We start from the raw sequence: 25,781 nt of genomic DNA, 5'->3' as shown, positions 1-25,781 counted from the left end.
ACCCCTGGAAGAGTCAAACATTGGGTGTATGCAGTGGGGTGTCTTTCTATCACAGCCAACAGCTCTCCACACACACCTGGAAAGCAGAAGCTTCAGCTCTGCAGCTGGCAGACTTCCAGGAAGGCTTGAACACTGGCACCTCTGTTTCCACACATCCAGACTGCTCCTGTGCAGAGTCAAGTGGGGCTAAACTCATCAATATCAATGGGCCTTTATACACTGTAACTCTGCATAGGTTCAGGGTTGAAAGGCAACAACTTCCCCCTGTACAAGAGGAGACAAGTCCAGCTGAATTAAACATGCATAGGTGGAGGCTGAGGGAAAGGGAGGGAGTTTAGAGCCCAATCCTAGGCATGTCTACTCAGAAATAAGTCCCATTATAGTCAATAGGGCCTACTCCAGTCCCAAGTAAGTGTGGATAGGATTGCAGTCTTAGGGTCCAAGCCTATGCATGTCTACTCATAAGTAGGTCCCATTATAATCAATGGGACCTACTCCCAAGTAAGTGTGGATAGGGCTGCAGTCTTAGAACCAAATCCTATCTATGCATGTCTACTCAGAAGTAAGTCCCATTACAGTCAATGGGGCTTACTGTCAGGTAAGTGTGGCTAGGATGGCAGCCTTAATGAGCGCTGAGGTGGGTGCAGTCAGCCTATGCAAGATGAGGCGCATTATTGGGTTTGGGGCTGCAATCCTCTCCACGCTTACCTGGGAGTAAGCCCCATTGACTATAGTGGGACTTACTTCTGAGTAGGCATGCATAGGATGGGGTTCTACGACTGCAATCCTCTTCACACTTACCTGGGAGTAAGCCCCATTGACTATAATGCGACTTACTTCTGAGTAGGCATGCCTAGGGTGGAGCTCTACCACTGCAATCCTTTTTACACTTACCTGGGAGTAAGCCCCACTGACTACAGTGGGACTTCTGAGCAGACATGCCTAGGCTTGGGCTCCAAGTGCACCCCACTCTTCAGACTGGTGAACCCTTGGGAGTAAATCCTCTGTACCCCCTGGAAAGGACTTCAGTGCTCTGGGTCTGGGCAGCCCCTTCATGCTCACAGTCCCCCCCCCCCTGCAAAGCAGCTCCGCCACTGGAAAAGTGGCGGGACCTGCGAAGATCGACAGCACCTTCCCGCCCGCTGATTCGCCGCCTCTCCATTCCACTGTAACCTGCCCCGCCCACTCGCTCCGCGGCGCTCTTCCCCCTCCCCCGCTTCCCTTCCTAGCTGGCTCTGCGCGTCCCGTCGCCCGCTTCCCTCCCATCCAAGATGGCGGAGAGCCTGCCCGAGCACGAGCGGATCCTGCAAGAGATCGAGAGCACGGACACGGCCTGCGTGGGACCCACCTTGAGGTGAGCGGGCGGGGGCTGGCCCTTGCCTGCCTTCCTCTGGCTCTGTAGCAGCAGCTCTCCAGGCACGCTGTGCTGTGGGGAGCAGCCTCCAGGGCGAGGCTCAGGGGTTCCCCCAAGCCTTCCACTCTTCCTAGGAGGGTCCTCCACCTGCCCATTCCTGGGGGCGGCGGGGTGGAGGTGGCAGTTCCCTTCCTCGCCTCCTCTTCCTCCTTTGTCATGCTCCAACCTCTGGCACAGTAATAGGTGTTTTGCCTGTTTCTTTCTGACAGCTCACCCCTGCTCTTTGCAACATCTGCTTCTCCAAAGAAAACAGCTGACGTTTGACAGCCTACCTGGCAGGGGTGTGCGGTGGGTGGGGAGGCAGAGCGTCCCCACTGGACTCCTTCGAAAAGCACCCGCTGCCATGGGAGGCACCCAAGCACCCACATGGGTTGTCGGTGTTTGGGTGCCTTACCTCGATGGTGGCAAAGTGAGGCAGAGCCTCTCCACTGGAGTCCTTTGTAAAGTGCCACTGTTCTGGGAGGCATCCACAACCCATGTGTGGAGTGCTTGGGTTCTAGGTGCTTGAGTGCCTCCCAGGCAGCAGCGCTTTTCGAAGGACTCCAGTGGGGAGGCTCTGCCTCACCTGACTCCCCACCCACCACATGTCCCTACTAGCAGGTCTCTGCAGGCAGGCGAATTGGATGAATCCAGAGGTTTATGGATTCCTATTCCACATTTTCTGAAAGCAGCAAAAGACTACTAGCCATAGAGAATATGGAGTTGGGGTTACGCTCCTAACGTAAGCCTCTTGACTTAATTTGCCTTGCTTTGGAGTTCAAGTTGAATGAAGAAGGTAGATGCTTTTTTATTTGTTTAGAAATTCTGGCAGACAACAGGTAGAATGCAAGGTGAAATAGATATAATAGATGAGCTATACAAGCATCTCCAGCTTTTGTACTGAAGTTCTTTTTGCAACTGGTACCAGCCTTTTATATGTGAGTGAAGGATTCTGAGGAGATTCATGAGGAGATTCTGTAGGCCCAAAATGGTCTTTTCCTAGTCAGTCTGAAAGGCTTAAATCTATTATGGACTGATTTCCCTACTATGCGTGAAATAACTGTGAGAGGTATGGAAAGGAGTGTGGCATTGTGTTTGCGTAATCAGCAGTGGTATGAAGGATGGTGTGGATATTTGTACTTTGGGTCCTGTGACAGCTAGTGGGTGTGTTTGGCTACTCATGAACTCACTGGACTTGTCATTCAGCTTCCGGGAAGGATGATCCCTTTTGAAAGTGGAGCACCTGCCAATTGTATTTGGAAACAGTGCTTTTTAAACTATACAGTAGTATATTGATCCTAAAGATGTGCTTTACAGTTTGTTTTAGTGTAGTGGTATACATTGCAAAGCAAGCAGAACAAGGTGCCATTCTAATTATGGACGTCTCTGTTTATTGCAACTCTATCAACTGGACATGTTGCCACAGATATGAATCACTCTTTGGTGACTGGACTGACTTTAGGATAGTACACCGTGATCGTCTTGCCCTCTCCATTCTATCTATAGCACATCTTTGTACCATGGAATAGTTTTGCATGATGTTTCAGTGGCATATCGGCGGTGGGTGTTTCCTAACGTAGATGTTACAGTTGTGTGTTTGCACCATTATTTGGGGACATGATGGATGTTAATATTCATATGAAAGTCAACATCCCATTCAACATATTTATACTGTATGTGGTATTAGGCTAAGTTTGCAAAATTCGTATTACTCCAGGAAATAGTAACGTTGAAACAATTTCAAGCTTTTACTTGCTTGGGGAACATTATATATGTAGACCAAGGGTGCTCAATAGGTGGATCGCGATCTACTGGTAGGCAAAATGAGTAGATCGCGGAGTGCCGACCCCCCCTTCAGGTGCCTCTGGGAGGAAATGCCGGGAATAAGTCCCATTGTACTCAATGGGGCTTACTCCCAGGTAAGTGTGGCTAGGATTGCAGCCTCACAGCCTAATCCTAGGCATGTGTACTCAGAAGTAAGTCCTGTTATACTCAGTGGGGCTCAAGGTACACCAACATACATTGTACACATAAATGTTATATGTTATGATGGCGTGAACATTGTAAAAAAAACTCTGGTAGATCTCCGGGCCTTGCTGGGTTTCAAAGTAGCTCTCAAGCCAAAAAAGTGTGAGCACCCCTGATGTAGACCATGCATTTCTTTCTTGTGTTGGTTATATTTTTGTTCTAACACACAATGTAGTAAAAATTCCTAAAATGCTATCAGGCCAACAGAAGAAAAAGCATTATGAAATGAGCGCACTTGCTCTGTATACAAAATTGTGGTTACTTAAAATTGTGATGCAAACTGTTTGCCTCAGATATCTCACAAGATTCCCCCATGTGTTTTTCTTAACAAGCTTTTTTAACCATTTAGAAAGATTTGAGGTGTGTTCTCTGCTCTTAGAGATTTTTACTTATTTTTACCACTAGTACTGATGATAGTGGTACAAATTGTACAAAAAATACAAATTGAGTACTTGGACCAGTAGCTGTGCCATGTTAACTAAGAATACTGTTGTGAAATACCAGTTGTTTTTAGCAGGGTTAATGCAGTCAAAATTTCTGGTCGGTTGTGCACAAGATGGGTAAATGCCCTGACTATGATGTCCAAATATATTGTAAGGGTTTCTTGTTATCTTCTGCAAGAGGGAAATGCGTGAACGGGGTAGTTATCTCTTATAGAAGACTGTCCAACTGCGTATATAGGCCAAGGACCACTGTATAAGGTTCCTTAATATGACAACCTTTGTGTTGACTCCTCTGTGGAAGAGATTCTTATTCAATATGATGAGAAATAGACTTTTAGCACTTAACACTGAAAGTGCTACTGCTAACAAATGTATTGGACTACTGTATTCAGAAATGTTTAAGCAAATCATTGTTATTGTCATACAGAACTGAATTTTTAAACAATAGTGAATTACAGCTTGCTAAAACATTACAGCATTCAGTATAATGAACATGCAGTAAATACATGTTCAAGTGCTATAACCCTGTTTTAGCTAGGGCTGTATTTTTACTGTCTGTGTAAATCCTAGTTACATCCTTTAAAAAAGATATTTCTTAATTCTGCACCTGTTGGGGTGGGGGAACTACATATAGAATAATGTTGCACCTGTTCCACCAATATGTCTTTATACACTTGTGTGAGTGAATGTACATACATGTGTGGTTTCCTGTGTGTGTGTGTGGGGGGGGGATATCCTTGCAGAGATAAATGTGTTGGCATGATCAACCCCAACTGTGTTTATTTTGTTAGCACTCCAAAAAATATTATTTAATGTACTTCCAGCCAAAGGATAAACAGTGCATTTGAACTTGGACTAAATAGTTTGAACAGGACAATTTTAATTCTAACAGGGTTTTGAGTATTAATAGCACAAACCTTTGCATGTGTATCACTCAGAAGTAAGTCCCACTGAGTTAAATGGGATCTATTCCCAGGTAAGTGTGTGAAGGGTTGTAGTCTGAGATCAGTTATGTGACTGCCTTTGGTCTTGTATTTCACCCTTACTGTAGAATCTGGGTCTAATGCTAGCCTGAAGGAGTATTTTGTGTTGCCACTGAAACTAGATTGCTGGGACCAATAGAACAAAGCCCTGCGCAGGATCCCATATGGTAAATCCTGCTTGCCCATGATGGCACATTGAGTGGTACTGCTGACACCAGTATTGAAGATTCAGAGTGCGGCACAACTAGGTGGGTCACCTGATGGGCATGTCCCCTTGCCCAGTGCCCAACCCCAGATGCCACCCATGTAATAAAATACTTGTTTCAAAACATGCTAGCTTCAAAAACTGAAACATTGTTTTTTTTCTGCAGAGTGCAGAGGTGACATACTTCCTAATAATGACTTGCAAAAGTAACATTGATACATTTTAAATTGTAGCATTAGAGAAATGTTGAGCAAGAGAGGTCTTTCCACCCTTGCTTAGTCTTTATCTTGTGCTTTCAATGAGGCCAAGAATGTCATTGTGGTAAGAGGAGGAGGATAGCAAGATGGGCACAGTGCCTAGAGGAGGATAGCAAGATGGGCACAGTGCCTACAGGTTAGCAACAGCCTTTTTCACTCCCTCTTACTGGTCAGACTGGAGTGGAACCGGCTAGGAAGCCAGATAAAAAGATATCACCTTGGGAAAGAGACTGTGCTTAAGGAACCATCTCAAATTTGAGGAGACCCTCTTAAAGCTGTAGCAGAAGTTGAGCAGCCTTGGTAAGGATGACAGTCTGCTCCATCCTAATGAACTGAGGCCTGGCAGGTCATCAGTATGAAAGGAGTTTATTAACTATTTTTGCCCAACCCACAAGTTGGTTGTACACAAAAGTACACATTTGGTCCCTGCTGCATATATTCAACATTGGACAGAAGTGGCTTAAAAGGACTGAACACAACAATGGATGGGAGAAGACAATGGGGGGAATAGGCATGATTCAAAATAGTGAGGGGATGTGCTGGGTTGCTTTCAAAAAATGGGCACAGAAGTTAAAACACAAGCCAAACGAAACATTTACTTTATTATTTAAAACGTATTTGTCCTTCCTTTTTCCTCTAAAAAAGTGTTCAAGGCAATTAGATGCAACCTTGATGCAAGTAGCTGAGTGCTTTTACCCTTTTCCTAACTCGGTCTGTTCTAAGACTCTGATCTCTTTGTACCCCTTGGGGGCCAGAGTCCCTTTTGCAAAACAGTAGCTGCTTTTAGTGACCGACTGAGACACCACCTGAAGCATCTGTGTACATGACTTTTTAAAATTTAGGGTTGATAATGTTGTGGGTTGATAACTTGGGTATATCTACCCCCTTGCATTGTTCAAGTAGGCTAGGGTGACCAACTGACTGGCAGGTGCCAATCTCAGCAAGGGGACTGACTATGAGTTATTGTTCTTGGGAAACTCAGACAAGGAAGCAGTGAATATGCATTCTGACCTGCCCTAACATGTATCTTTTGGTAATGGCAATGAATTCAAAAAGGACCAAGGCTACAGCAGGAGGTCTTAACAGCAGGGAGGATAAAAATCACTAAGTAAAAAAATTGGATGTTTTTATTTAACTGTATTCAATTTTTATTGTTAAAATTATAGTTTTGTAAACACATTCCAGTGGTTCTGAATTGGGATCTTGATTTTAGGGGGTTCCATAGGCTTCTGAATTATTTAGGTTAATCTTTCTTACCCAGTACTCAGGCTAGAAGATACTGTCAGAAAATTATATATTTCTCTGGAGAATTACAGCGATAACATGCAGAGATAATGCCTGTTAACAGCTTGTTTAAATGTTAGGTGCAGCTTGTTAGCAGTGTAAGATGTTGAGAAATACCAAACCTCATCAGCCCTATATTCAGACTCTGACTGAATTTAGTCCTAGAGGTTTTCCCCCCCCTTCCTGCATGATAGAATGCTGGAAATTCTTGGAAGCCCTAGTAATCTCTTAGATGCTGATTCCTTTAGAGTGGCTACCCTACCTATTGTCCCTCTGCAACCTTGTGTAGATGACATCATGTCCTTACTTCTTTCTCAAGTCCACACTTTCAAGAAGATCAGCAAACAGAAAATTATTGGAAGTGGACAAGGAGAAAAAGAATGAAGGAGGTAAATGCAAGCAGTGGACAGGCAAATAAAAAGAAAAGTGAAAAGATAGGAGTGGAATACCTTGAGATTGTTTTGAGGTACACTGTAACCCCCTACTAGAAGAGAGAGCTTCTTATGGTAACAGATCATAAAAAAGACTCTATTTGGGACATTTTAATGAAGCTCTTGTGGGTAAAACAGGTGTGTTTGCGAAGTGTAACAAAGAAATGCAAGGCCTAGTTGTCTGCATGAAACATCATGAGAAGCATTCCCTCTCAGAAGGAAGTTGCTATGAAGGTGATAAAAGGAACATATTTGAATGTGTAGGATCATCAGGTTAGTAAATTTTCTTACTTCATAGGTCTGTTTTCCCCGAGTGAACAGACTCCTTGAATTCTCATATTTGATTAAAAGTATAGTTGTTTATGGCGCTATCAGTTTTGATGTAGTTGTGATTACAAAATGATTGAAATAGGCAGGTCATCATTTTTAATACTGAGCATCAGTGCATTCTGTGAGCAGTATGGTAATTAATTGCATTGACTTATTTTATTTAGGAAAATCCATTCTCAATGTGCAGGATTCTAAGGACTATTCACCTTCAATACCACAATCGTGCTATTCTACAGTTCCAGAGTTATCTGCTAACAACAGTAACAGTCTTTCAGTAGCTTTATGTATATTGCATAAGGTTACAGCCAAATCCTAATCTGGATTGGGCTGTCATGGACAGGGTGTTAAAACAGCAGAAGACACTTCTGCTGTCATAAAATGGCTGTTGGCAGAGTGAGAAGCAGTCAGTCAATGGCCATTTTGGGAGCTCTGCCCAAGAAACAGCAGTGCTCCCTGGATGTCATTGGACCTTGCTGTGCCCACTGAAGATGGTAAGGCAGCAGCAGGGCAGGGAGGCTGTGGGAGAGGGTGTATCCTGTGGCCATGGTGCATGCCAGATCCCCTTTTGTAAGCCTCTTCTGTTTCCTTACTAGGGCTGAATTGCGACTACATCAACCCAGGAAAATTTGATAGGATTGGGCCTTTAATTCATACTCTTTAGTTTGTTTTTTTTAAAACTTCTATCATCCTAAAACTACCATAAATGAATTTTATGATTAGAAACAGAAAATTACAGCATGATTGATGGTTCGGTTTGTATATTCTTTTTTATATATGCTATTTAATATCTACATGAAACTGCTGGGGTAGATCATCTGGGGATTTGGAGTGGTCACCAATACGATGATGACACCCAGCTCTTTCTCTCCTTACCATCTCATTCCAGGGAGGCTGTAGAAGTCCTGCAGCAATGTCTGGAGGTGGTTGGGGTCTGGATGAGGGCCAATAGGTTGAGACTGAATCCAGAAAAGACAGAGGTCCTTTTGGTTAGGAATTCTTCGATAAAGGTACCGAGTCACCTGCCTGCTCTGAATGGGGTTGCACTCGCCCTGCAGGAGCAGGTATGTAGTTTGGGTGTGCTCCTGTATTCACAGCTTTCCCTGGAGAGCCAAGTGACAGTGGTTGACAGTGGTGCATTTGCTCAACTCTGGCTACTACACCAGCTGCGGCCATTCTTGAATTGATCGGACCTGATCACAGTGGTCCATGTCCTAGTGACTTCAAGATTGGATTACTGTAACGTGTTGTATGTGGGGCTGCCCTTGAAGACAGTTTGGAAGCTGCAACTAGTGCAGAATGAGGCAGCCAGGGTGGTTACTGGAGCTAGGTGGTTTGATTCTGTTGAACCGCTGCTTCGCCGACTGCATTGGCTGCCCATTCATTTCCAGGCCCAATTCAAGGTGCTGGTTTTGACCTTTAAAGCCCTTCATGGTTTGTGGCCCGGTTATCTGAGGGACTGCCTTCAGGCCCGCATTCTTAGGTCATCTGAGGGCGTTTTCCTGAAAGTGCTGCCTTTCTCCCAAGTTAGGGGGATGGCGGCATGGGGGCAAGCCTTCTCAGTAGTGGCGCCACAGTTATGGAACTCCCTACTGGGGGAATTAAGATCTTCCCCTTTCCTCACGGCATTTTGGTGCGGGCTTAAAACATTTTTGTTTCGTTTTCCATTTGGGATATCTACCTCCTGTGTCTCTGTAGCAGTTCCTTGAGTATTTTTGCTTTTCTTCTATTGGTGTTTCCCACTCCCCATTGTATTTCCAATTTATTTTCCATTGTTTTGTATCTTCTATTTTTTATTCTGTTGTATATTTTGTGTGTGTGTTATATTTAGGGCACAATCCTAACCCCTTATGTCAGTGCTGGAAAGCACTGACATAAGGGCAATGCAGCTCTGAGGTAAGGGAACAAACATTCCCTTACTTTGAGGAAGGCTCCGTGAGTGCCACCCAACTGCAGGATGCAGCACATGCCCCATTGGCACTGCTATGCCAGTGATGGAAAGCACTGACATAAGGGGTTAGGATTGTGCCCTTATAGATTTAAAATCTATAAATTGTAAGCTGCCTTGGGAATCTGCTTTCAACCGAGGAAAGGCGGGGTCGAAATCTTTTAAATAAATAAATACTCAACAAAGCTTCCTTTTCAAATGGTTGAGAATATTTTTAACTGTTTATGTGATCCATTTTTTGGTTTAGTTTTATTTTTAATGGTTTTGGATGTTTTCTTACTGTTAAGTTTTAAACTTGTAAGCTTCCTTGATTACCCTTACCAGGAAAAAGGTGGGATATAAAGTCAAATAAACAAATAAATAAAATGGTTCAGTAATTACAATCAGGATGCACCTAGCAGAGCTGCTGTTGCAGGAAAATTGCTGGATAAAGTTTATGATAATAGTTTATGATAATAGTTCATGCAGGAGAAAATTGTTAGCCTGAGTTTTGATGGAGGAGCAATGTCAACAGTGATCCCATTGTATGTGCTTGTGTGACAACAGAAAAAGGGACTCTTCTTTTGGTACATTAGGAAATACACACAAGAGAATGCTTGCAAAAAGTAGTAGTAAAAGCTATAGCAAGCTATGAGAAAAGACTTGTCCAGCTTGTACAGATAATGCTGCAAATGTAACAAATATGAGAAGAAATATAGAAAAAAGTGGAAAGGGTCCTAAGCTAATAGCATATCACTGTGATGTGTCTCTTAGCCGAAGACTTCAGTGTACCAGAAATAAAGGCTGATGCTATGAAATTGGCAAAATTCCTTAACAACCACTTTGCAGCAGCTGCTATGAAGAAAGTGAGAAGAACCAAGCTACCTCTCCCACTGAATGTGTGATGGATCTCAGAAGAGCACTATGTCAAGAATTTGGCTAATCTGGTGATGGTTTGTGAACAAAGTCATGAAAAACTAGATGGCCCTATTTTAGCCAGTGTTCCCAATGTTGGACTTAAAGAAACATTTTAGTGCAGAATGCGGCGGCCCGTGTGGTCACTGGAGCTAGGCGGTTTGACTCTGTCATCCTGCTTCTCCGGGGGCTACACTGGCTGCCCATTCGTTTCCAGGCCCAATTCAAGGTGCTGGTTTTGACCTTTAAAGCCCTATACTGCTCTGGGCCAGGATATCTTAGAGAGAGCCTTCTTCCGCACAATCTGGCTCATCCTCTTAGGTCATCAGAGAAGGCCTTTTTGCAAGTGCCGCCGCCTAAGGAGGTACGTGGGGCAGCGGCAAGAAATAGGGCCTTCTCAGTAGTGGCACCAATGTTATGGAACTCCCTTCCCGTTGACTTGAGAATGACTCCCTCTCTTGAGACTTTTCGGCGAGGCCTGAAGACCCTTCTGTTTAAACAAGCCTTCTGAGTTCATGGCCTTTTTAACATCTTTTTTACATCTTTTAGTATTTTTTTACAGGCCTGATTCCTCTATGATCTGCTGCTTTATGCTCTTTTTATCTGACTACTGTTTTTTATGGTATCTGTTAATGTGTTTTTAATATGTTTTTATCTGTTTGGTAAATTATGTTTTAATCTGTTGTAAGCTGCCCTGGGTCCCGTTAGGAAAAAGGGTGGGGTGTAAATAAAGTTTATTATTATTATTATTTTGTGGAACATTTTTTGTCTGTCCTGAAGTTTTTTTCCATAGCCTTGGACAAAATGCAGGAAAATACCACTTTTATTGCTGCTGTTGTTGAAATTGGGAAGGAATTGAGTGACATCTTAAAAAGAGAAATACACAAGGACAGAATGAAATTTCATGCATTAAACAAGTTGGATGGAACAAGCACTATCCTTGACTCCTTTTCTTGCCAATATTCTCAATACTCAGTACAAGGGATAGCAGCTTTTAGGATTCTGAGACATCACAGAAACCTCTGGAGAGTAAAATGTGTCTAAAATAAGGAAAAACAGGGAAAGCAAGGGTTTTCATCACATTCATATATACAGTATATGTTAAGCTGACCATTTACTGAATGTGTATAGTGAACTAGCTCAGAGTTTCCCAAAACTGTGGTTTGGGATCCACCAGTTGGTTGCAAGCCAATTTTTGGTGGGTTGTGAAAAGTTTCTGGAATATTAAAAAAGAAAAATACACTTTGCAAGCACCCTTGCCCAGTTTGCAGAAGAAAATTGCAGTGGTGGGCAATCCTGATAGACTGCTTTCATGGCTGAAGTGCAAACCTGTGGTATGAGGTAATTTTCATATCCCCAAATTAAAATGTCACATTTTCCTATTTTCTTTAGTATTGGCATGCCGTAGATTCCATGTGAATCCAGTTTGAGCCTTTTGTCTGGCTTGGAAGTTCCTAAATGCATGTCTTACTCTCCAGTTCAGCCTTCTGGATACCCTAGAATAACTGTACAAAGATTTGGGGGAAAAGTCCTTGAATTCCATTTCTAGGGAGAGTCTAGCAATTTTCTACATATGCTACATGTAAGACATCTAGCAGCCTTGGGAACGTAGAACCCTGATTATTATTCATTTATTTACCACATTTTTACCCTGCCTTTCCCTATAGGAAACTTTTTTTGTCTAATGAAGCTATATGGGTCGCAATAGGTCATTGTTTTAAAAAAGTGTGTCCTGGTGGTAAAAGGTTTGGGAACCATTGAACAATCTAATATCACTGTGGGGAGGATTCTGTTCCCGGAACCCCCACAGATGCCAAAACCCATGAAGAATGAAATCTGCGGGTCAGGCACCTTGTAATCTTCTGAATGTGTCCAGAGCTGCACTGTATCCGAGTATCCCCATAGGGCTGGCGCATGACATGGGGTAAGGGGCCAAAAATCCTCTTACTCAGGGCCTTATCTCCAGTATACACTGGAGATTTGTTGACTTATGTACTTTTCTCTCAGAACTGTTATGAAGGCTGTTGTCCCCTTATACCATTACCCCAAACTTCCTGAAACAAACTCAAGTCGTTTAAATTTAGTATCGAAGATTGCATCTGTTTTGCATCTGTTTTTAATAAAGTTGTATATTTGCTTTCATAATATAAATTTAAAATCATTTTGCACTTTTTACTCTTAGAGTGTATTCCTAACCAACTTTCCAGCACCAAGTTAAGGGCAATGCAACTCTGAGGTAAGGGAACAAACATTGCCTGACCTTGAGGGGCCTCCGTGATTGCTCCCCAACTGCAGGATGCAGCACATGCCCCCCTGTCACAGATATGCCAATGATAGAAAGTTGGTTAGGATTGCACCCTTAAAGTAAGAAGTTTATTTGGAACATTGGCTAAACTGAAACTGGTTTTTTGGTCAGAGAGGGAGTGTAAGATAATGCTTGCTGAGAAAAGTAAGCATTGACTGTTCAGATGTTTGTGAGAAGATGATCTGGTCAAAAGGATGCGTGCATTCTTGCAATACTACTGTATGCAAATTATGTGGTAATGGCTCACTTAATGTGCTGTAATTTTCAGTTTCACAATATTATCTTCAAAGAAGCACCTTTTAAAAAAGAAACCAAACACATATGTACACTGGTGTAGCTTGTTTGATCAGTGAAACTAAAGCAGACTGTGAAGTCCTCCAAAATGACCTTTCCAAAGTGGGTGACTGGGATGCCAAATGGCAAATGAGATTTGGTGTCAGTCAGTGAAAAGAGGTACACATTAGAGGGGGGAAAAATTTCCCAACCTAACGTATATAAATACACACTGACGGAACTTGAGCTATTATAATGAGTCAGGAAAGAGATCTTGGGGTTGTGTTGGTTGGCTCAGTGGTGATTCGGTTTGTGGCCACTGAGAAGGTAAACTTCATGTCTCAGGTCATTAGGAAAGGGCTTGAGAACAAGACCGCTTAGTACTGGCCCCATCTCCTTAATTGAAGCACCTTCGTTTGATGGTGATAATTTGATAATTTATTACTAAAGCACCTTCCTTTGAGGAAAGACTGCAATATTTGGGGTATTTTAGTTGGAGGAAATGTGATTAAGGGGACACAACTGAGTCAATTTATGAGAAGAGATTTTTTTTAATACCTACATCATCTGGTAAACAATTTGCTACTATGTTTTGGTAGGAACTACATTTTACTGTAGTTGGTTGATGGAATGTGCTTCATAAATTATGTATGCCAGGTTTGCTCTGAACTGGCTTAATAGAACCACAAAGAATCACCTGTCCAGTTGTGCCCCACTTAATTCTAAATAACCTGACACCCCCTTTACCCAGCACAAGTTCATTTTGTATTGATGCTAGGAAGAGAGGATCACTTATGCAAGTTTAAGATGTTTTTCTCTGAATTGTTTGTTCTCTATCTCTTCCGAACCCCCAAAACTCCTATTGTTTCTGCTTTGTGTAGACTAGAGGGTTGTACAGGGACTTTTCTTCAGCTTTGGAGGAGATACAAACTCTTGGTAGCAGAGCAGTGGAACAATATTTCCTCCCTGTTGATACTGGAAATCATGAAGCTCAGCTCATGTTTACCTGCTGTTGTGAAGGATAGTATATGTTTGGGTTCTCTGTCCTTGGTCAAGTAGGAATCTGATTTAAGGTGACTTTAAGTGACAGGACCATAAGAGACCTGTAAGGAATGTCCCTAATTTGGGTTATGTCTGTTTCTTTAGCTTACTAAAACATCATCAAAGTATATTATATTTTTTAAGTAGTTGCTTTTTACAAAAAGGTATGATTCATGATGCCAATAAAGGTTGTTGAAGTTAAAAGGTATGATTCTGCTGTTTTAGTTATTCTAGTGGCAGTCATGTGTGTAGCATACTGAGTTAATTGATATGGATATAACTGCATATGAGTGTAGTCCAAAACTTGTAGCTAAAGTTTGCAGGGATGCAGGGTCCTGGGGAATGGGCATGAGGAATTAGTAATAGCTGTTAAAATTATTTACAAATTAATTACCCAACTCAGAAAATTGTGAGCATTTGGGAAAATGTCGTTTGTGTTCACTGCCTTCAACTTCTGGTCTGGTGGCCCATCTGGTAATAATTTTACACAGACCTCTTATCTGTGCTGTAATACAGTTCACCTACATTTAAACTGGAGCTAATAGTTTTGGAGATCAGGTACAGCAAGTTCAAATGTGTGGTTGATCCTTTGCCCACAAACTGTTTGAGTTTATCCTGCCTGAACATGTGCATGTTATTTGAGCAGCACTTGTTGTTTTCCTGTAACTTCATCTAAATTATGACCAAACCTTGAACTGTGCTGCTGTTAATTAACTCCCATAGTTATTAAAGTTGATTTTAAGACTTGGTGAATATTAATATAGGTTAGGTTATAATAACCCTAATAGGGGTTTTTTTTTGCTAGCAGAAAGAGTATAAAGTTTCCTGCCTGTCCATTTAATCACAGGTGAGTACAGCAAAAGATGTGTCACGCTCTGTGTTAAGTGTATACAAGTGTTAGAGAAGGTGCTGGGAGAGAAGATGGCTAACTGAGGGGAACAGCATCTGGTGGTTAACATACATGCCCCTCCTTTCTACTCTCTGCTTTCTCTTTACTAGACCAGCAGCTTAGATTGTAGGCAACCTTCAGTCTCGAAAGACTATGGTATTGCACTCTGAATGGTGGTTCTGGAACAGCGTCTTGTGTGGCTGAAAAGGCCAATTTGGGAGTGACAATCCCTTCCCCACTGGGAGCAAGTGCAGTCTGTCACTGGTCTGTCTCCCTGGCTATGGGCCTTCCTTCTTTGCCTCTTTGCCTCAGACTGTTGGCCAAGACTGTTGGCCAAGTGTCTCTTCAAACTGGGAAAGGCCATGCTGCGCAGCCTGCCTCCAAGCGGGCTGCTCAGAGGCCAGGGTTTCCCACTTGTTGAGGTCCATCCCTAAGGCCTTCAGATCCCTCTTGCAGATGTCCTTGTATCGCAGCTGTGGTCTACCTGTAGGGCGCTTTCCTTGCACGAGTTCTCTATAGAGGAGATCCTTTGGGATCCGGCCATCATCCATTCTCACGACATGGCCGAGCCAACGCAGGCATCTGTTTCAGCAGTGCATACATGCTAGGGATTCCAGCAGCTTAACTGGAGAGGAAACTGTTAGTTTATATCAACTGCCAACATCCCATGCTATAGAGGCCAAGAAGGTGATGCTCCTCCCAGGACAGCAATGAAATCCAGAGTTCTTATTAAAAATGAAAACCACAGTAGTGTCTGTACAAACAAAGTGATGGGACAACCCACTGAATTACCCTTGAACATGGAGTAGACAGGCAAGAGTCAAAATGTTACTGGTTTATTAGAAGTTCAAAAGAGAAGGAACTAAACAAAAAGGGGTAGATAAAAGTATGAGCAAGCTGATGAAAATACCTGAACTTTTGCTGGGTGGACACAAAGCAAAAGCTTGATCAATTGGATGCAGTTACCAGTAACCCTCAGCAGATGAAGTTGAGAAGCTACTCAAGAAGCAAACACTCACAAGTCCCAATCACCTAGTACAATGATAACGTTTGCAGGTGGCTTGGAGGGAATAGCAAACAAACAAAATTAATTCCTCAATGTGTCTAGCTGGAAATACAGTCCTTATTGCTTAGATTGTCTCTGGTATCCTGGTCAATGGAGAGAGGCGTGCCTTCCACGAATCAACACTAGATATCACAGCAGACCTGGCAGAAGCGCACACATGGGAATCCTTGTGCTTGATCTTAAGTTATGTATGTCTGTTGTCATTGTATTACCTGGTTTGAGAAAGTCTCAACAGCTGTTCTGGGTACTGAACCAGCACCGGAGCTTCTGGGGACTTAGAAGTGTCCAAAAAAGGGGGGAAGCATCACATATGGATGTTCATCACAAACGCAACAAGTAGAGGAGCTGTGCCTGTGCCAAAGAGTCCACTACTCTTCCATAAACTTCTTTATCAGATTCAGTTTTTCTTGAGATATCATGATATGGGAGGAATATCCTCAGGAACGTGAGGGTAAAGCAGAGTTAAGTGCAATGTTGTTAGGACCAATTTTGGTGGTGTATATTAACAAGGGCTAGGCTAAAATGAGAGGGAGGCTTAGGAAATGATTACATTTGTATCCTCACAGCTGAGTAATTCATTATCTGCTTGATGGTGAGCTGCATATGAAGTTGATCCCGCAAGCAGAATATGGCTTTCAGTATGTGTATTTTGTTATAAAAATGGAAAAATTAGTGGCTTGTTACTAAAGGAAAAAAACATCTTATTGTCTAAATCAGCAAATAGCACAAAAGCTTAGCAGGAAGAGGCATCTCCTTGCTCAGCGGTGTAAAAACAGGAAGGAGGAAGTCCTTTGCAAATCTGGGTTTACTGATTATCAGTTGCCATTTCACTACAAAGGATGTCCATTAACAACCATCAGAGTGATGCATTGCCTATCCAGACTGAACAATAACTGCTGTAGTGTCACTACTACACAATATTGACCCTGGTTATAGGAAGTAATGTTAGCTAACAAACTGTACTCAGCCCTTTCCTGCTCGTAGAAACAGGATACTATTAGTGAGAACAATTCACAGAAACTGCCCATACAGGAAAACATGACAAATCAAGTATAAAGGCAGAACTAAGATTAATAAATTCTCCAGCCCCCATTTGGCATTTGCAAATTCTGCATTCTTTTGGCATGCTGTAGTCTTCTAAATAAAAGAGTGACATATTTCTAAACAGAAATGGAAGAATTGGTTTCATAGATAACGTCTGCAAGTAGAAAGTCTGTTTAGAAATTAAGAATATGTGCACATTAAATCTTTTGTTTGAATTACAGGAAACACCTGGACATTATTTTATAAAGATTTAAGGGTGTGTATTCAAAAACAACATGGAGTACAGGAAAAATTAGTATTAGATTATTTTGATTGGGGTAAATATATATTTGTAGGTTGTCAACAAGGAAATGGTGGCAAGGTTTCCTGAGAAATTGCTGCAAAAATTTGGTGCATTACACGGGCGCCTTACAGACCAGGTTCAATTAATTAGGGAGTCCACATGATTGAATTCTTTGCCTTACATGCCTAATTCATGGTCAGGATCTAATTGTACTTGTATGGGAGCCATTGCCTGCATCCATTTGTGATAAGCTTTTTTGTTCTTGGTTGTTGTACATATTAAGTGGTTGACATCATAATTTTGAAAAGTCCTGAAGATTCGTAGAAGATTTAATTCCTGTAATTTTTTTCATTAGTCTGAAAAATAAGGTATTTAATCTTATGCTGAAATTGCCTATTTCAAGCAATTTTATAACATTAATTTATGAAAATATAGAAGCAACATTATATTAGTGCCTCCTATCAAAAACCAGGGAGTGTTTTCCTCACCCTGTGGCTTTTTGGAGTTGCTGTTCCAAGTATTTTAACCAAATTCTTCATTATTTACATTATGATGATGCATTTGTTTGGTATATGCATATCTAAATTGTACCACATGGTACTTTCTTATACTGCATAGAATTCTAAATTGGCTAGTGAACAATGTCAGACATACACCTTTGCATACAGTACTTTAACTTATGCAGGCATGTATGGTTTTTTCTTTTGTGTATATACAGATATGCACATTTTCCTCAGATGCGTGCACCAAATTTTATCCTCTTACAGCAAACTGAGAAGGAGTGGAGTCCAGAAGTCTGTTTTTCCTGCCTAGGCAAGAAAGAAAGAAACTGAAAAAGAGCCTTTCTCCAAAGCAGTTACCTCAACAGCAGCAACATCCTTCTGAAGAAAATCTTTGGAAAAGAACACATTAAATACTATAAGAAATTTGAATAGCACAAACTTTTGTGGACTATAAGCTTTCCCTGTGAAAGCAGATGTTCCAGCCCAGTCCTAACCACATTTCTAGTACCAATGCAACTTCATTGTCACCCTTGAGGAGACCTCCATGATTCCTCCCCCCCCCCCCCCACTGAATACAGCACGTATTCTTGTCTTGTTAGCTAAGGTGCCACATGGCTATTCTGGGTCCCTTTGGGGAGAAGGGCGGGATAAAAATAAAGTTTTATTATTATTATTATTATTGCAACAGATTTAAACACAGTTAAGAACATAAGAACAGCCCCACTGGATCAGGCCATAGGCCCATCTAGTCCAGCTTCCTGTATCTCACAGCGGCCCACCAAATGCCCCAGGGAGCACACCAGATAACAAGAGACCTCATCTTGGTGCCCTCCCTTGCATCTGGCATTTTGACATAACCCATTTCTAAAATCAGGAGGTTGTGCATACACATCATGGCTTGTACCCCATAATGGATTTTTCCTCCAGAAACTTGTCCAATTCTCTTTTAAAGGCGTCTAGGCTAGACGCCAGCACCACATCCTGTGGCAAGGAGTTCCACAGACCGACCACACGCTGAGTAAAGAAATATTTTCTTTTGTCTGTCCTAACCCACCCAACACTCAATTTTAGTGGATGTCCCCTGGTTCTGGTATTATGTGAGAGTGTAAAGAGCATCTCCCTATCCACTCTGTCCATCCCCTGCATAATTTTGTATGTCTCAATCATGTCCCCCCTCAGGTGTCTCTTCTAGGCTGAAGAGGCCCAAACGCCATAGCTTTTCCACATAAGGAAGGTGCCCCAGCCCAGTAATCATCTTAGTCGCTCTCTTTTGCACCTTTTCCATTTCCACTACGTCTTTTTTGAGATGCGGCAACCAGAACTGGACACAATACTCCAGGTGTGGCCTTACCATAGATTTGTACAATGGCATTATAATACTAGCCGTTTTGTTCTCAATACCCTTCCTAATGATCCCAAGCATAGAATTGGCCTTCTTCACTGCCGCCGCACATTGGGTCGATACTTTCATCGACCTGTCCACCACCACCCCAAGATCTCTCTCCTGATCTGTCACAGACAGCTCAGAACCCATCAGCCTATATGTGAAGTTTTGATTTTTTGCCCCAATGTGCATGACTTTACACTTACTGACATTGAAGCGCATCTGCCATTTTGCTGCCCATTCTGCCAGTCTGGAGAGATCCTTCTGGAGCTCCTCACAATCACTTCTGGTCTTCACCACTCGGAAAAGTTTGGTGTCGTCTGCAAACTTAGCCACTTCACTGCTCAACCCTGTCTCCAGGTCATTTATGAAGAGGTTGAAAAGCACCGGTCCCAGGACAGATCCTTGGGGCACACCACTTTTCACCTCTCTCCATTGTGAAAATTGCCCATTGACACCCACTCTCTGCTTCCTGGCCTCCAACCAGTTCTCAATGCATGAGAGGACCTGTCCTCTAATTCCCTGACTGTGGAGTTTTTTCAGTAGCCTTTGGTGAGGGACCGTGTCAAACGCCTTCTGAAAGTCCACGGGTTCTCCCACATCCAAATGCCTGTTGACCTTTTCAAAGAATTCTATAAGGTTCGTGAGGCAAGACTTACCTCTGGAAATTACCTCTGGAAATTATAACAAGTCTGTGCCCAATCCTATCCAACTTTCCAGCACTGGTGGCATAGCCTGTGGATAAGAAGCTGGTGTGATCAAAGGTGGGGGGGGGGGAGGAATGCAAAATAATAATGGCTGGAACGGATTTCTTAGATGCCAGATAGAATTGAGAGTGAGTGTCTGGCATGCCATCTCTTTATGTAGTAGACATGTGCCCACATCAGCAGAATTCAGCTGTGTCTCCCTTATGGGCTTTATAGGCAAGTCTCAGCATTTTTGGGGAGAGGTTTCTGGGGCCAAAAATTGTTGCTCTGAGGAAAAGCAAGCATGATGAGATATTCTGTGCGAAGTAAGGTCATGGGAAGCCCTAGGCATGTTTTACCAGACTTTTATGGTGATGCTTTCATTTTATTCAGTAAGCAACACATTGTGTAAAAGAATGGTGCCCTCTGGTGTCCACTGCTTGCTTATGAAATAATAAAAAAGAAACAATACTGCACCAAAGAGAAATCCAACTAGATATAAAATATTATGCTACTTTTTTATATGTATTATCTTGCATTAATAACTAAGTGCTTGGATAAAAGTCAACAAATTATGACACTGAAATTGTTGTAACATTGTACATTCTTATTTTGGAAAAAAAAAACTCTTTCAGAAAACAGTATTGTGTATATTCTTTCATCTTCTTTTTCTTCTTTAGTTCCTTTTGATCAGTTGTACTGCTACACAGTTAGATTCTGTTGCTGGCCACCTACTAGGAAATCTTGGTTTCTAAATCTTGCTGATTTTTTTTTTTCAGCCAAACCTCCTTCCTGCTATGCAGCTTTAGCATTGCAGCCTTGGAAGAAATTAGAAATTGAGATCCACAAGTATAATAAAACACTGCCATAATGAGATAAGTGGGGTCAACAAAATTCAATCGTGTAAAATTCAGGGTTGTGTTATGAAGTTAATGTTAAGTTTTCATCTTTTGCAAGTCCAGTCCAATGCACACACAGGAGCAGTGACTCCAAACCACTATTGGAGCATCCTCTGGTGGAATTGAGCAGGCTGGAGGTCATCCCTTTATCCAAGTAAAGCCTCAGCTTGCTCAATGGGGCTTCTCAAGTCTATGCTGGCTGTTTCACTGGTGCAGACTTGAGAATCTCCGTGTCAGGCTTCTGAAACTGGGAGGGGGGATAGGATTTGGCGGAGAAGGCCCAACCCCCTCCTGAACTTGTCTCCCCTGTTCCGCCCACCCTCTGCCCAGGAACACCTCCCCTCCTCCCATACTGCTAGGCTCACTCCACCAGTGGCTGGGGCTCTGACTGCAGTTGACAGGGCTGTGCAGGCCGCCCTGCCTGTGCCACTTACTCCCTGAGTGGCACAAGCATACCTTGCAGCATGTTTGTAACACTCAGAGCTGGCGCTGATGCAGCGTTGGATCGGCTATTCATTTCTTTCTCTGTTGTCCAGTATTCTGAATTGCAAAGTAAACCACACAACTTCTTTCCTTTTTCCCATCCTCTTAGAGGAGACTCACTAACATTGAGATGTCTGGCCAGCTGAGTTTGCTGATTTCCATTCTTTAACTGATCCAGAGCATTTAATTTTTCTTGAACAGTAAATGCTTTCCGTTTGTGAGTTGATTTATTCACAGTTAAGAACAGTACTGCATTAAGATTTCATTCATATTGTTAATATTGTACAATATACTATGTTAGGGGTTGGGAACAGGGGCATGATGGATGGGAGCGAACTGCCAGTCGTGTTTTATCTGAATTACCACAAGGTGTGCTACGGTGCTATTTTACTATATTCGGGTTGCTTCTGTTTGTCTGGACTAGTAAATTCTGAGAGGAATGGAAATATAAGGTGTGGGAGGGTGGAGTTTATGATCTCTAATTCAGAAGGCCCTATTGCATTTTGGAAGTAACAGATGTAAAAGGTTCGCATACATGAAAGTTGGAAATAAGTAAGTTGTCAAAGGGCACAGTGAAATGTGAAAAGGAGACTAGTTAAATTATGTAACTTGAACACTAATATGTGTTCAAGTTGCACAGCTTTTAAAAAATAGTGCATACTATTTATATACTAATGTGTACAATCTGTTATTAAGAGTTATAAATTGCTGCCTTGTCAATAGTAAAATGATGATATACCAGATATACCAAATGCATTTCAAATAAGCCTGTCTAAATGACAATGAGAAATGCCTCTTCTGAATAACAAGAACAAGTATTTCTTAATTGCTCTCTCCCTCAGTCAGTAAAGAAAATCACTTACAATGTTCATCTGTATCCATTAATGTGTTTACTAATATGAAATAATGTTTAGTGGATGGCTTCCAAGTTATTGCAGTTTGAAGAGAGAATATAAAAATATTTTGTTTTATGTGGTGATAGGTAATGTTGGTCTTAAAACAAAAGATTTCAGAACTCATGAAGAGATGTATTTTATTGTAAATCCACTAGGTGACACTATTTCCCCATATAGAATAGTCCATCTAGTCCAGCGTCTTATTTTCCATAGTGGCCAACTAGATTAATCAGGGAACTCCATATGAAAAGGAACACGTAAATTTCTTCTGCTATTGCTTCCCAACAACTGGTATTCAGAGATATGTGGCCTCTAACAGGAGGTAGCATGTAGCCTATTGTCAGACTTATCCTCTGTGTATGATTTGTTGAATCCCCATTTAAAGCCATCAAGACTACTGATCATTGCTACAATTGGTGGAAGGAAATTCCATTAATTACTATGTTGTCTTTGTGAAGAAGTATCTGCTTTTGTCTGTCTTGCATCTCCTTTCAGTTGTATGACTCTGAATGCTAGAGTATTACAGTAGCAAGAGAAAACCTACTCTCATTTTCCACAACATTTTTTAATTTATGTGCTTTACCCTGAGTAGAAAATGGCGTCTGCTTTCATACCTAGTATTTTTTTAAAAGCCAAGCTTTGCTTTGTTCATCCTTTTGAAGAGATGGGATGCTGAGACCACATTTAAATATTGTGATGCTAAAAATATGGATACTGTGATATTTGTAGCACAGAAGCTTAGATGCTCTGCACTTTGTTCGCATACAGAATTTATATTGTCTGGAACTCAAATTATCTTTTTCTGTGTTGACCGTGTTTTGCATGCTTAGTGGTAAAACACATTTGCTGTGCATTGGAGAAGAGGAAATTTTCTCTATGTATTGAGAAAGGTGTTGCACATTTCAGACATACATTAATATACGAGCACAAGTATAATCAAATACTAATTCAGGTAGCTGTATTCAGGAAATAACTTGTTCAGTACTATGTTCTAATAACTATTTAAAGCAAAGCCAGGAAGTCATGTTTCTTGCTAACAACTAGTGCCTTGGCTGCATTGACCCAATTGTTTCTCTTTATGTATATCTACAAAATACACCTAAGTGAATAGAATTGCCAACCCATCACTTACTATTTTATTCAAGTATTAACACTTGCTATTAAGCATATTCCTTTGAAAAGTGCACTTGGACAGTGTCAAGTCTTGTTTTGCCTTTTGTTTTTAAAATGAATAACATAGATGAATCTGCATCAAGGCTCTGATACCAGCTTTTTTTTTCTTTTTTTTTTTTACATAAGGAATGAATACAGGTAAGGTACTATCCATCTAAAAGTAAGCACTTTGTAGACCTGTAGATTTCAGTGGCTGAGTGCATCCCTGTTTCAGATCCATGTGAATCTAAAATAAACCAACAGTCTTGATAAAATTTTAGTTTCATGAATAAACAGCCCTTGAATGAATCACCCAGAAACTGGGAGGGAAGGAGGGTTGTTTGATATTGACTAGTTGATAGCATATTCTAAGCTCTTATGTGGAATAAGATAGTTCGAGAGAGGAAAAACATATGCGGGGATTTTTGTAAAGATTGGAGAAATAGAGCAGGAAATAAGCATACCTCTAAAAATATTATTTGCAAAAACACACACGAATGTGGGGAGAGTGTGCAAGTATGTTGAAATGTTGAGTGGCCACATGGGGTTTGGCTGAGATTAGAGAAAACTAGAGGATGGCAGGTGACTTAGCAATAGTTGTGGCAGAAAGAGAAACCTAAAAGCTGGATGTATCTAGTAGACATGTAAGGAATGTTTGCTGTAATTTTAAGTTATTTTCTTTTGTTTCAGTAAATGTACATATTTTAAGGTGGCCTACTTTGTAGCAATGATAAAATTCTGCCAGTGCTGAAAATAGCCAGGTATGGAGTACTAGCAAAATATTGCGTGCATTTTGGGGAAAAAATTCAGTTCGGTCACTGGTTGTGCATGGTTTTATTCCATTGTAGCATACCTGAGTACATTTATTTTGCACTTTATTGCCTATAGCACTGGTTCCAACACTGTGAGTCATGGCTCCCCAGGGATCCATGGAAACCAGCTATGGGAGCCACCGAATCCTCATGAAAAACTTGCTGTCCTATAGAATGTATAGCCTAATAGGGAGTTGCAGTCAGTGGCTCAGTAGGTCAAGGGAGCTAACAGGCAAAAAAGTTTAGGAACCACTGCCTTATAGTGTAATTTAAATGTTATGTGCTTGTATATGTCAATGTTGGCTTATTCTGAAATGATCCTTTTGGTCCTTTTGCATGCTTCAGTTTCCCCTTATTTTCTTGGCATTTCATTTCATGCATATTCTTTGCTTTCCTCTGCCAACAGCCATATTGACTTGGGAGAGTGTGTTTTTTCAGACCTCACTTATTGTGTGTGTATATGTGTATGCATACATACATATGCAGCAGAGCCAAGAATTACAAAAGCCAAGGTCTCAGAGCCACTTGTTTCTGAAATGTGTGGCAGACTGAGAAGAAACCATCCTCCTCATGAGTGGATTAACCCAGGGCAGTTTGAGAAGATTTTTCTGAATTTGTTCTCTAGTTCTGAATTGCTGTCTAGTCTCTGGGGTTTACAGGTACATAACCAGAATGAAACCTTCCTTGAGTAAAATAGTGAGGATAATGGAAGAGAGAAATGTTGGATCTGATTTTGATTGACTATTAATTGTGTATATATCTATTGATTTGTTGGTATGACCATTTGACCATGCTGATTTGCCTAGCTATGTTTCCCTGGAGGGTGTGAAATATGAAATTTGAGTAAAGATGTTCTTTTTGAGAATCTAAAGATCTTGCCACCAATTCAGAACGTGAACTGTGTGTTGCAGTTATGCTCCACAAGGGGGCTCATTGTACAAGAAATTTTTGTATTTACTTAGAATAAAAAATGCAGTGAGTGTACCTTTGTTAGGAGTATGAATTACTGTACTTTTATATTTAATGGACATTAAATATAGTATTTAAGTGATATTTAGGAAATCCTTTTATTTAAAGATGGTAAGAGAATGAGTTTTTAAAACTGAACTCTTGTATGCATTAGTAAAATTCTCAATGCTTATTAATTGCTATTTTCATTTTGTATCTGTATATATTTAACAGGTCTGTGTATGATGACCAGCCAAATGCTCACCAGAAGTTTATGGAAAAACTGGATGCATGTATACGCAACCATGACAGGGAGATTGAAAAAATGTGCAATTTTCATCATCAAGGTTTTGTGGATGCCATCACCGAACTTCTTAAAGTAAGGGCTGATGCAGAAAAACTTAAGGTAAGGTGCTACCATCATGTTCACAATTATTGCAATCAAATGAAAGAATTTATTCCTACTGGTTATAAGATTACCTGAACACCCTTTTAAAAATAAAAATAAAATAAAATAGTGGTACATTTGTGCTGTGGGAAACTCAAAACATTTTGATTGGCATAAGCATTGCAGGGCTGAGAATTGCAGTAATATATAAGTTTTAGTTTTTTTAATGAAAGATATATTAATTAACGATATATTAAATAACGATGTAATAATTGTACAGCAGACTGTGAAGTATGGTGCATCTAAATACTTTAACAAGTTTTGATTGTTTTATAAGTGCCCAATTTTAATTTACTCTTGCTCTCTCCCTCCTGACAAATGCTTCTCTACTTCTATGGAAAGTAATTGGGATTATTGGAATTCTTTAGAAACTTGTTGCAAGATTTCCTCAGAAGTAAATTATGGAACTAGTCCCTTTTAGCTCTCTTTACACTTTTGCGAGAAAAAATATGCACACCAGACAGAATGAGCATAGT

General features: G+C 41.2%; 1 protein-coding gene across 3 annotated transcripts in view; it reads left to right on the top strand.

Annotated features, from left to right (window-relative positions):
• The first annotated feature begins 1,250 nt into the window (after nt 1–1,250).
• EXOC6 (exocyst complex component 6) overlaps nt 1,251–25,781 on the top strand; it is a 111,446-nt gene continuing 86,915 nt past the window's right edge. For 2 of the 3 annotated variants that reach the window (XM_066618936.1, XM_066618935.1), the window contains exons 1-2: nt 1,265–1,354; nt 25,092–25,263. In XM_066618936.1, the coding sequence (XP_066475033.1) occupies nt 1,272–1,354; nt 25,092–25,263 (255 nt within the window). In that variant the 5' untranslated portion in view covers nt 1,265–1,271. Of the gene's footprint in view, nt 1,355–25,091; nt 25,264–25,781 lie in introns of all 3 variants that reach the window. The other variant, XM_066618937.1, reaches the window with a different exon arrangement.

This window comes from Tiliqua scincoides, chromosome 3 (genome assembly GCF_035046505.1).
Source record: "Tiliqua scincoides isolate rTilSci1 chromosome 3, rTilSci1.hap2, whole genome shotgun sequence".
NCBI lineage: Eukaryota > Metazoa > Chordata > Lepidosauria > Squamata > Scincidae > Tiliqua > Tiliqua scincoides.
The sequence above is the reverse complement of the archived record's forward strand: the minus strand, read 5'-3'. Positions and strand labels throughout refer to the sequence as shown.